We start from the raw sequence: 13,017 nt of genomic DNA on the forward strand, positions 1-13,017 counted from the left end.
CATCCTCAGCCACCCCTTGGGATGAGAAAATAAACAATTGTGTCTTGTCACACAAATCTTATTACATGACAAATGTGAATGTCACTTGTCTGGCCACCGCCCAAACACAATCCTTTGAAGGTCTTCCATCAATTCTAGACTTTTCTTTTTTGGCCGTTCAATTATAGCCCTCTTTAGATTCCATTTATTCCCCTTTCACTCTTTTCTTATATACTAATATATTAGATTGATTAATTTGGATTCTACAATAATACCATGTGAGCATCGTGTTGTAATAAAGTTTTATTTTTTTAAAAAAAAATTTAATTTATTTTTAAAATTTTTCGACTTATTATTTATTCAAATAAAGGAAATATTACATATATAAATTTTTTTTGAATTCATATTTTTTAAATGTTAATTCGTATAATATATTAATTAATTTAAAAATAATCAATGTTTTAATTATATATATACTTAATAGTAGTTGCAAGTTTAAAAATTTTTTATAAAAGAAAAAATTTTAATTTGATTTTTTGAATTTAAAAATATTTCTTTATCGTTTTGTTTTTTTAGATGATGAAATTGAAGAAGGTATTAAAAATAAGAGCAAATAAATGATGATAATTTTTTTTTTTTTGTAAAAAAAATTCAGAGGTAAATAAATTATTTAGTCTTTTAAATCAGAACAAGATATGTTTTATCTAACAGTTTAAGACAAACGACTCATGCATTCGAAATAATTATAATAAATGAAAATTGATAAAACTCAAATTCAAAATTTTTTATAAAAAAAAAAAATCTTAACCGATTAAACTAATTATTTGATAGTAATATTATTTTATATATATTTAGGGAAGTGACAGAGACCTCATAAATATTCTCACCTATCAATAATAGTATAATACTAGTTTTCATATTTTTTAGAGTAATTATTATATATATGATAAATTATCCTTTTCTTTTTTCATGAATTATAATGAACTCGTAATTTTGTACAAATTGATGTCCTTTTGCATTCAAATCTGTCTTTCCACGACTTAACAAAAAAGTCCAAAGTTTTTTCTTAGTTGGAGAAGAAGATATTCAAATCATAATTTTTTTAGAGAAATTAATTATACATCAATTTCACTGATCAGTTAAAGCTCGGCTTTCAAAGTATTTCAATTTATGTTCACATTTGCACAAAGTTTTTACAATTAGACTATAATTTTCAAGAGAATTATATATATATGTCTATAATAATATATTAAAATGAAAATTTTAAATTATTTTCTTGAGACCTCTTTGAGCTTTTTTCTCAAAAAAGAACCACAAAATCAAGCAAAAATTCATAAAATTCTCAAAAATACCAAAAAAATAAAAATATCATCAAAATTTCAATTATAAAATAAACAAAAAAGTCTACACTAACAAAAATGAGATAAAAAAATTTATTACATAAAAACTAAAATAAAAACATTGAGATAGTTATATATATATATATATATATATTATTAAATAAAATGTTGAAGTACTAAATTCATCTTTCATCTCACATTTCATTTTATTAAAGTAAACTCTTGATAAATTTAATTAATTATCTCAACTAAAATAGTAAAAGTTATAAATATTTTTAAAATTTAAAACGCATTTAAAAAAAAATTATCCAAGAAAATTTTCATTTGAGTAAAGATTCATTTATATTAGTGTAATTCTTACATTTTTTTGAATTTTTAGATCAAAATTACTACATTTAAAAATATTATTTTGATCCAAATGAGTCATCAATTTAATTTTGATCCAATGTTTCAAAAAAATATAAAAGTTATACTAGTGTAAATAGATTTCTTCTTATTAATTTATATGCATACATATATACATATATGAGAAGGAATTTACTTACAAAGTGTAAAATTAAAAAAGTTATACACATTTTTTTAACAATTATTTTCAATATATCCAATGGGATGAAAGAGACAAGTAAAAATTTAAAAAAAAATTGTTTAATCTCATCCTTTGGATCTATTGAAATTAATTGTTAAAAATATGTGTATAATTTTTTTAATTTTATACTGTGTAAGTTAATCTTTTCTATATATATATCTTTAGAGAGGGATTAACTTACGAAACTTTTTAGTTTTATACTTTTTTCTAACAAATTAATTTTAATAGATCAAATAAAGAAAATAAAACTATTTTTTTTTCTTTTTGACTTATTTTTTTATCTTTTAGATTTATTGAAATCAATTATTAAAAAATAAATACAAAACTAAAAAGTTTCATACTTGTGTAAATTGATCTTTTCTTATATCTTTATATATATATATATATATGAATTACAAGAATAAAGTAGTTCTATCATATCTTACAAATCTAATCCAATTTATTACAAGATTCAAAATTAATTAAAACTTTGAAAATGAAAATGTAAGTTGGAGTATATATCCTCTTTATCGAGAGAAATTAGAACTAATGAAACAGCAAATAAAGGTTTCAGCTTTCAAGTAGGTATGTTTGCCAATAATAGCTGGGCCTTAGCAATATTATTTAATGCCAATTGCATGACATGTTGGGGAAATTTTGAGAAATCTTCCCAAGATGGATATGAGTGGAGACAACTACCACATCTGAGTCGCCAGTTTGTTAACCAAAAGAAAAGAAAAGAAAAGGGCAAACAAAAAATACTTTTAATATTGGGAGTTCTCACTGGAGCATCAATCATGGCCATGGCTGCTAAATCTTCTACAAAAACAAAGCCAATTAAAAGCTCAACCTGATTAAAAAGCTGTTTCAATGCCCCTAGCAGCGAATATCAGTTTATAGGATTGTGTGAAACATATGAAAAATTTTATATAAAAATGTAAGATTGCAATTTACCTTTAAATAAATTTTTTGGAAAAACACATCTAACCCATAGATATCCAAATTAATGTAATTTACAATATTAAGCAACTTGAATATCCTTTTAAAAGACCTGCAAATTTTAAATATTTTTTTATGCAAAAAAATTTAGGATGAGAGACGATTTTTTTATTCTAAGATCACAGGAATTGTTGATAATGAAAATTGAATATAAACTTTATAAGTAAATTATTCAGTTCATATTAATTCAATCAATCCTAGTTAACATTAAAATATTTGAGTCAATAATAAATTTACATATTTTTATTCAAAAAATCAAGTTCAACCAACTTACATTTGATTTATATATAGCTTATTAGGATATCATTGATAATAAAAATCAAACCTGAACTTTACTAATAAATTATATAATTTGTACATAACAATTCAGATCTGTTAGGAATATTGACTCAAATCTCATAAGAGATTTGTTTGAGATTTGTCAAATATTGCTTGATGGACAAGAAGACTTACAAAAGAAGAATTCTAAGAGAATGATGATTCTTAATAGGTAAGTTTGACTTACAAAAGAAGAATTTTAAAAGAAAAGGGATTCTTAATAGGCAAATTTAACTTACAGGAGAAGAATTCTAAGAGGAGAAGGATTCTTAATGGGCAAGTTTGTATAGTTATAAATAGGTAAATTCTCTACAGAGTTAGGTATGAGAAAAAGATATAAGAGAGTTGTAAGATTTTGTGGGATAGACACCCCATAGGAGTATTAGAGCTTTACGTCTTATGAGTGTGTATGTTTATTTGTGAGTAGATTAGAGGAAACTGAGAGGGTCCATATAGGTATGATGTATAGGAGCATATGAGTATGTATTTAGTTATGTTGAAAGGGCACAAGGGTTTGAGTTTGTGTTTGTTTGGGTTGAAAATACTCAATAGAACTAGAGGAGATTGAGAGTGTCTTATGAGTATTGATTGATGAGTGAAGTTGATGATTTGATGTATATTTGTAATTTTTTACAACTAGTGGATCTTGTTTCTCATCCGTGAATGTAGGTTAATTGGATCGAACCACGTTAAATTATTATTTCTTGTGTGTTTGATTTTACTTCCACTGGTGTGATTGAATTTGAATCTTTTAACCCAACAAAATCCTCATTGACATTTAAATATATGATTCAATGATAAATTTACATACTTTTTATTCAACAAATCCAGCTCAAATCTAAATATCCTTTCTCTCTCGATAAAAGAAATGGCAGTCAAATATCCAGCCAGCGTGTGACACAACAAATTAAATCCCGTGAAACTCTATCTGTTTGTATCTGTCCTAAGCTAAGTCTTCAATTCTTTAAGAGAAAAATTCACATGCTACTATTATCTAAACATTAATGTGCATGACTTTATTATATATATTAATATTTACTAGCAATCTGATGTAAAAGTTATAATTTTACGATATGAAAATGACGTAATTAAGGAAAGGAATAGAGTTAGGCCAGTGGGAACTCACCCACACTTCAAATAAAATAGATGGAAGAAGTTGACTTTGTGTTCTGCTGTCTTGTACTGCTACTTACCTTTTAAATTCTTTTTCCAATTATTTCATTGATTAATTAAAAGAATAAATATTTAACAAAGAAAGGGGAATTTTCACTTCTTTCTTCCCTATATAAAGCACCAAGCCCACATGCTTTTGTTTGCCATCACCAATTTTCTTTCTCTTTTGTCATTATTGTTGATCATTAGTATGGAGAACAAAGGCTTTGTTAGACTGATGCTACTTTTTCTGGGTTTCTCTCATCTTCTGCTTTCCTGTTCTGCTGTTCCTACAACAAGTAAGGCTAATATTTTAGCTTTTAATCGTGGATTTTGATGCTAACAATTTGGTTCATCAATTTATACAAAATTTATTTGGTTTTATAGGAAGCCTCAAGTCAAACAAGGAACTACTCCCTTCTTCTTCTGTCCAAGATTTTCTTGCTCAGGTCCCTTCTCTCTCTCTCTCTCTCTCTCTCTCTCTCTCAAGTTTTCTAATTTTCTAGGCAGATTATATATATAAGCATAGTTTTTCAACAATTTTTATGTTTGAGCAAAAACAAAACCTGGAATGTCAAAACTGACAAGCCAGCACAGCTGTCAGGCTGAAATTTTTTTTTAATAAGTTCTTTTTCTTTACATTGGTTGTGTGTAATAATTTGATTAAGGTTGTGTTTTGTTATTTTTGCAGGATGTAATAAAATTAAGTGAAGCTGAGGAGTTGTTTGGGGAAGGAGATGCAGTCAATGAGGAAAGGATGCTAATGCAAAGCACAGATTATCCAGGGACAGGAGCAAACAAGAACCATGATCCCAAACCTCCAGGGAAAGCTTAAAAAAAACCCATAATTTTTACATATTTATTTTATGTATAGACCAAGACACGAGGGAAGAAGAATTTGAGAGTTTGAATCTGGGTTTGGGACTTCGGTTTGTCCTGTATTTTGCTAGAATGTCCTCTCCTTTTTCCTTTTGATGCCCTTCTCTGTAGTTGGTAAGTATTTATTTTATATGAATATAAACGGAATTTAATGTTGGAAATTGTAGCTGCTTGACCTAAAGTCTTCAATGAAGCCAATGCTCCAAAATGTGCTTTTTTGAGTTTGCCACATTTATTTAAAGCGTAATTAATGATATCGTATTGTAAAGTCTTGAGATCAACTTAAAAAATTAAAACCCAACATTTAACTTGATTAATTTTTATTTTTATTTTTGAGTAAATGATATTCAATAAATTTAAATTTTAAATTTTAATATTTATAATTTTTTTCGTTATTTTCATATTATAATCTTTTAAATATATATATGTAACAAAGTTGTTACAAATGCTAATGTGCATAATTGAAAAGTTCCGATGCATATTTCTCTCTACAAATAGTTTTTTTAATTCTTTTCTTTTAATCAACGAATTTTTTTAATTCAGCCGTCTCACAACTAATAATTTTGGGTGTCTCTTATTTTATTGGTTATAATCTCTAATACACAATTATTTGTCATTGAATACAATATATCTTGATGAAGAAACCCTTTTTATTTAAAAAAATATATACACAAACTTATTTATCTAATTATAAGTTCATAAACAGTAATGATTAGAGAGAAAATGGTAATTAAGTAGTATAATCAACTGTTACTTCCAAAATACTTGAATGCAGAAATAAATGGGTCTTATTATATCTTCTTTGTTAAACAATAGAGGGTAACAAAGATTTAAATCAACTATCAAGAACTTATTAATTAAATGATATTGAAATTCCTTTCAATCTTTTAAAGATGAAAATTTGAAGTTTGAACTTAGTTGTTGTTTAAAAAATAAAAATTTTCAATCAATTCCTGAAGAAATAGATGTTAAAAATTTTTTAAATTTAATTATCATATTAAATATTTTATTATAATTTAAAATTTGTTTATGATATTAATTTTGTAAAATATAAGGATTAAAAGGGGGTAATTTTTTTTTTATTATACATAGGAGATTCGAAGTCTAACTGTTTAAATAAATGGATATATTAACTTATTTAATAGAAAAAGAATCCTTGATTTATATAGAAGAGTAGGTGAGAGGGTAGTTTTTCTGATGAAATTTGAAGGCATTTGACAAATTGCAAAGGGTGATTAGGTGGGATTAAAGAGGTAGGAATGCGGAGAAAAATGATGCTGGGTAACGGTAAACCATAAGTTGGACTTTGATGATATGATGCGGTAATGGCGGCTATTATTGTTTTTGAGATTAGACAATTTAAATATCTTTTTTTTGTTTTTCAAAAATTTTAATTAATATTTTTTAAAATTTAAATTTTGTACGTGAGACACGTTTAATATTAAAGGTACGTTACAGGTTTTGTTTTTTTATTATTTAAAGAAAGCCAATATTTTTTAAGATTTTATTTTTCTATTTGATCTATTTAATATTAAAGATATATCTCTTGTCAAGTCATTTATTTTTTTATTTTTTAATAATATATTTTAAAGATTTTAATTTTTTTTATGTGATCTACTCAATAGTAAGGGTACATAACACTTTTTTTTTTTTTTCTTATTTTTCTTATTTTCAATTTTTTTGTAAAAAAGTAATTCATGAGAGATATCCATGTAGAATCCCAATTTGCTTGTTTTCATTCATACTTTTTAAATTTTTTTTTAATTAAATTAATTTTACAATAAAATAAGTTAATTGATAAAAGTTACAAAATAATAAAAATTCGGTAAATTCTTATTCATCTCAATTTGATATAAATATTTTTACAAAAAATTGATGTTGAATTAATTTGGGTCGATTTTTTTTATAAGAATTAGAGATAAATAAATATGAATTTATGATGCTTTACGTCAAGTCACCATGTGATATATATAAAAATATATATTTCATTATGTCTTTAATTTTATATTTATAATTTATTAATTTTTTGTTGAAAGCTTGGTGTTAAGTAGATTCCATACACAAATAAAGAAAGTAAAAAAATTGTTTTTATAAAATATATTTTGTAAAAATAAGAGATTAATTTATGTATCCACGTGTCACTCTCATTTAAGTTTTTTTTTTGTACTTTTTGCTTTTTTTTAATTAGATTATTTTTTCAACAAAAAATTAATGAATAGAGATAAAAAAAATTTTAAAAATTTAACCCACACGGACACCCACCTAATGTTGTTTTAAATATTGAAGTTTTGGAAAATAGTTAAATAAATTTATTTATTTTTTATGTATGTAATATGATTAAATGTATATAAAACTTTATCTTAGTCTTATCCTATCCCAAATGCTCTCACATTAATCTACTTCATTTAAGATTTTACTTTCAAATGTGTTCCAAAAAAATTGAAGCCCACTGCTAAGAAGCACGGGCTTTTCTCTTTACCATTTAAATTAATTTGTTTGGATAAATAAATTATTGATACTAAAACTTTTGATAAATCTTTTCATAAATTTCAAATATAAAAATAAGTTTTTTTTTTTTTAATTAGAAGATGAAAGTTTAAAAACAACTAAATTCGAGCAACAATAAGTATCTTTGAGAAGGTAGCTCACCTAGGAGTACTAATAATCCCTCATGAATTGTGATCTTGGATATGCAAATGTAATCTCTAAAACGAAGCATACAATTATGGAAAAAAGAAAAAAAAAAGATATCTAATATATAAATTTTCTATTCCAAGTAATTGAATATTTAACTTAATCACCTTATTTAAATAGTTGGATTTGAACCTTCATTCCATCTTAATTATGTTTGATAAAAAAATAATTTATCTCCAAAAAAGAAAAGTTGTCATAAAAAATGTGTAACTCAAAAAATTTGGTATTTTACATTAATTGTCCATGAATAATGATTATTTGACTTGATGATAAACTCATATATCCTCCAATAATTGAAGCAGTCAAGTTTGAATCCCTCTCATTGTAAATTGTAAACCGATCAAAGAAAAAAAAATTTTAAAAGATCTTTTTTTCAATCGACTGTTCCAACAAAACAACCAGCTATTAGCCCAAACCCACAATGAATGGCGAATCCAATTCTAACCCCAACCCACCAAAACTGACTTTGCTTTGATTGGAGAAGGAAATTTCCGAAGAATGATGAAACCTTTCATGATCATCTAATATCCATCCAACCATCTTAATATTTCAAAATTAATACCCCTTTTTTAAGCTTTAAATTACAAAATAGTATTTTTAAAAAATTACATATAGTAATGTAAATGATATTCTTATCATATAAAGAATGAATTAAGATGAATATAAAGACATGAAACTGCATGATAAAATGGAATATGCTTTGACTTTTATTTTATGTTATTGTTGGTTTAATTTATAGTCAAGACTTTGATTATATGTTTAAACAATTTAAATTAACCTAATTTTTATTAAATAAACCCCTTGTGAAATTCAAAACTTCATTATTTATTTATAGATACTAATTAAATAAATTTAATAAATAAAGAGAACGAGCTAAAATTTTTTATTTTAAAATAACATATAAAGATTTAAATAATTTCCGACTCAAAATCTCTTATAATTATTTAATTTGATCAAATCTAAGCTTACATAGCTGTCGTCTTGTCATTATGGTTAACATTTGTCTTTTGGTTTTGGCCAAGATGTTGACAATTAACTTACATATGAAATTAATCTCAAATGTCAAACACACTTTCCTAAGTTTATAATCATAAAATAAATTAGATAACATTTCGCATACAAACATTTAATTTAATAACAAATACATGTATTTTTTATTTAAAATAAAATTTAAAATTTCTCTTCCTAAGCCAAAAATATATATATAACCAAAATTGTTTAATTTCACTTGTTAGGATTCAATTTCTAATGACATCAATTACAAAAAGAAAACAATAAATGATATTAATTCCTTTTTTATGAAGCTTTAGGTTTTAACACATGGAAGGTTCGTAACGCAGTGAAATTATCCAAAGCCCAATAAAATTTTTTTTTTCTGTTGGCCATTCTAGACTTTGATCCAAGTAAAGCCCAATTTGGATTCATACAGGAGGTGGTTTATTTGAATCCATAAAAAACAAAATATGGGATAAAATTAAAAAACTTCCGCACTTATATAGTCTTAAATTCGTCACTCAAAAGAAAAATCACGTACAAAAACCCTTTTATCAGGTCATTGACAGGCACTAAAGAGATTCTGACTAAACAGACCGAGCCTAATTTATTCCTTTTACACATCATGGGGCGAAAATGGCTGCATTAACAAATAAACCATCACTTTATGTTTGCTTTAATGGTCGCAAAAGTGGTGGAAAAAGTGGCAGCTTTCTCATCTTTTAGTCTATGACTTGAGATACTGTTTACTTTTGAAAATCTGTTCCTTCACACCCCAACTCCCAAAACCACTTAACAGGGAAAATACAAAAAAAAAAAAAAAATCAACAAGAAATGACTGACCACTTCGATTATTAAGCATATTGAATTAGAGTAGAAAATTTTAGATACGATCCGTTTGCATAATATAAATATATTACAAAGCTAAGAGAAATTAAATTTAAGATAGTTGTGTTTTATATCTAAAATGTATTGATACGTTTATAATACATTTGTTGATGCTAGAGGTTAATTAAAAAGCAAGTGAAACTTGTCATTATGAGACATATTTCGATGTTTAAATTAGTATATAGATTCTTTATTATTAATATAATATTTAATTTTATTTATTAAGTGTTTTAATTATAATTTATTTTTATGAGTTAACTTTGATTTATTTATTTAATTTTTCTTAATAATATGAATTAAAATTAATTTTAAATTTAAGTTGAAAGTTAAACTTAGAACTTAATAAACAAATATTTTGCGAGTTCAATTAGTTAATGGATATTATCTATATTATTATATGAATAAGATTAGAGTAAAAATAAATATTTAGTTATTTATCGAATTTTAGTATAATTTAATAAATAATTAAATGTAAAAAATAAATACTTCAAAATTACGTGATATCTTATCTATTGATAGCCTTATTATTATTCAAAATTGTTGAATCGGTGACAACCAAAATATAACAATATCAATTAAATGAATTAAATGTGGCATGTTCGTTTGCTTCATAAAATTTCGTCAGGTCTATATCGAAAAGCGATTTTTATGCAGGGAAAATTGATTGGCACACCAGATTATAACGAGGGCTTTGCTACTTCTTGAAGTAAAGTAAACCCAAAAAAAGAAAAGGAGGGTCCAGAGTTAAAGTTAAAAAGGTGTTTTTATGGGGCCAACAACGAAACCTTTTCTTCTGGTGACAACAAAAGGTTAGCTTTTTGAGTGTGAATAAAACTTTGAAGAGGGGCCACTTTTTGCCAAAAGTAGTCATCACAAAGGCCTAAAATGAGGATGAGATTGTTCTGACATTTCTCACCTTGCATTCAGATCTTTGTCTTGGTGCTCCAATCCCTGCCCACACAAGCGGGTCCCAATGGAAAAAAAATGTGGTACTTTGTCTTCATACTTGATCTTCTTTTTCCTAATTTATGCTCACAATTTTGACCAAATTTCTCATCGTATTTTTCATTTGTTTTGGACCATATGTCTTATAATTGTTACGTTACAATTAGTTAAAAATTTAAGTAAAATCTATTAAAATATTATATGAAATTTCAGCTTAATTTATGTTACAATGAAATAATTGCAAGATTATTATAAATTAAATTATAAATGAAATGTGTTGGTGTCAAACTCTGAATTAAAAGATAAAATTTAGAATCAAGAAAAATATAAGAGAGCAATTAAAATCAAAGAAAAAGAATGTTTTTTACTTTTGTACTTTGACCTTCAAATAAAAAATTAGTATGAAAAATGTTGACAAGAAAAAAATATAAGGATGTATTAATAGAATAAAAATTTAATGTTAGTATTCGGATATCTCTATTTATAGATATAAAATAAAAGATTCGTGAGGTAAAATAATACCGTAACTTAATTAATATGATATTAAATATATCAGATCGATTTGATATATCATATTAATATAAAATTTTAAAATATTTTTAATTGTTGATTGATAGTTTTTAATAAAAAGAATGGTTGTTGCTTTTATTTGATATAAATTAGCATTGTATGCATCAACATTTTGTGTTTTTTTATTCCTTTTTATCTTTGATATTTTTTTATAATTAAATATACAAAATTTATTTATTAATTATATAATTATGTCATATTACAAAAGATAACTATGTTTAATTGTTTTAGTCAATTATGAAGCAAAACATTAGTCTTTACTTCTTTTTTTAATTAAAGTTGTCAAATATTGATCTTGATTAATATTAATCATGAACCATTAAATTTGATTCTCATAAGAATGAAAAGATGATTTAATTCCATGATTAATACATTCTTTTTGCAACATTTGATGAAAAAAAAAAAAGAAAAAGATTGAAAAGGATCGATAGATATTCAAAATAAATACACATATCTAATATATAGCTTGTATTAAAAATATGATTGAATGTTTATCTCAAATTCAGTCTCCACTTGAAACCCTCTCAGTTTAAATTCTGGCTCTCATTATTTTTTTAAACACGGATAATGACATCATACGAAATTATATAAAAAAATAAAAAATAAAATTTATATATAAATTATATATAAATTTAATAAAAATAAAACTTTTATGTATTTATTATTTTGACATAAATTATAATATAATAATTTTATTTTTTTATACGTAATTAATATAAACAGACATATCGAATCTAAAAAGATCGTATGTTTTTCCTCACAACTTGCTAAAATAAAAACTAATTAATCCTTTAAAATATTTGATAAATAAATAAATAAAATGAGGGGGTCCCACCAAGCAAGAGGGTCGAAGCAAATTGGCAAAGACGTCTTTTCCCTTTTGTTTTTTGCCCCTCTCATTTTGGCTGGCTTTTTTTTCCTTTTTTGGCCTTTTTATACGACAAGGGCCCACATTTTTGCCCTTCCTTTTGTCTTTCTTACGTCAGCGCCATCCATCTCTTGCCATAAAATCCTTCCTCTTTGCTGATTCGGATGCCAGCTGGCATTTAACCCCATTTATTTTTCTTATTAAAATAATTGAAAAAATTTTATTTATTTTTATAACAAATCGAAATTTTAATTAATTTAACAAGTAATGTGCTATTTTTTTTTTATTAATAAAGTATCTCTTAATTGAGGAATTTTTATTTTGAAAAAAATTGAATTCATTTTTTGAGTAAAAAAAATATATTTATCATTAAATTAAATATTTAGATATCTTATTAAACATAAATCGTGTAATTAAAAATAATAATTGTAAAAATTTTGGATTAATCTTTAAGCATATTATATTATAAAAAGAATTGTTAAATTTGTTCACTTCATTCATCAATTTTGTTCCCAAATGCTTCACATTTTTAGTTTAATGGATACATTTCTCAATGTCTACCCATATTAATCAATAAAAAGAGAACTCATGAACGATGAGAAATGTCTATAGAAAAGTGTAATTTGGACAATTTATTATAAATTATAGGTTAAAAATAAAAAAGTTTTTGATCTATAATTAAGAAAAATATTCAAACTTATAATTTTTTATTATAATCAATTAATTCTTTTAATATCTATTTACATTAAATTAAATTTTTATTCAGATGAAAAATTAACACCGGTAATTTTTTTATAAATGAAAATAAAATTTCATGTAATATCACT

The 13,017-nt window shown here is 24.5% G+C and overlaps 1 protein-coding gene across 1 annotated transcript; it reads left to right on the forward strand.

Moving 5' to 3' along the window:
* The first annotated feature begins 4,494 nt into the window (after positions 1 to 4,494).
* On the forward strand, positions 4,495 to 5,393 carry LOC111295202 (uncharacterized). Its single transcript, XM_022888595.2, has 3 exons — positions 4,495 to 4,652; positions 4,741 to 4,802; positions 5,045 to 5,393. Exons 1-3 carry the CDS (start codon positions 4,505 to 4,507, stop codon positions 5,186 to 5,188), a joined length of 354 nt encoding a protein of 117 aa, XP_022744330.1. The 5' UTR covers positions 4,495 to 4,504; the 3' UTR covers positions 5,189 to 5,393.
* The last annotated feature ends 7,624 nt before the right edge of the window (positions 5,394 to 13,017 follow it).

This window comes from Durio zibethinus, chromosome 14, assembly GCF_047325235.1.
Source record: "Durio zibethinus cultivar Kanyao isolate XHJ-2024 chromosome 14, ASM4732523v1, whole genome shotgun sequence".
In the NCBI taxonomy this organism is placed as follows: Eukaryota; Viridiplantae; Streptophyta; class Magnoliopsida; order Malvales; family Malvaceae; genus Durio; species Durio zibethinus.

Excerpts from the sequence above, each read along its gene's own strand:
- LOC111295202 (XM_022888595.2), top strand. The coding sequence starts at position 4,505 with ATGCTTTTGTTTGCCATCACCAATTTTCTTTCTCTTTTGTCATTATTG. Across the intron at positions 4,653-4,740 it reads TTCTGCTGTTCCTACAACAA|GAAGCCTCAAGTCAAACAAG; the intron begins GTAAGGCTAATA and ends TTGGTTTTATAG. Across the intron at positions 4,803-5,044 it reads TCCAAGATTTTCTTGCTCAG|GATGTAATAAAATTAAGTGA; the intron begins GTCCCTTCTCTC and ends TTATTTTTGCAG.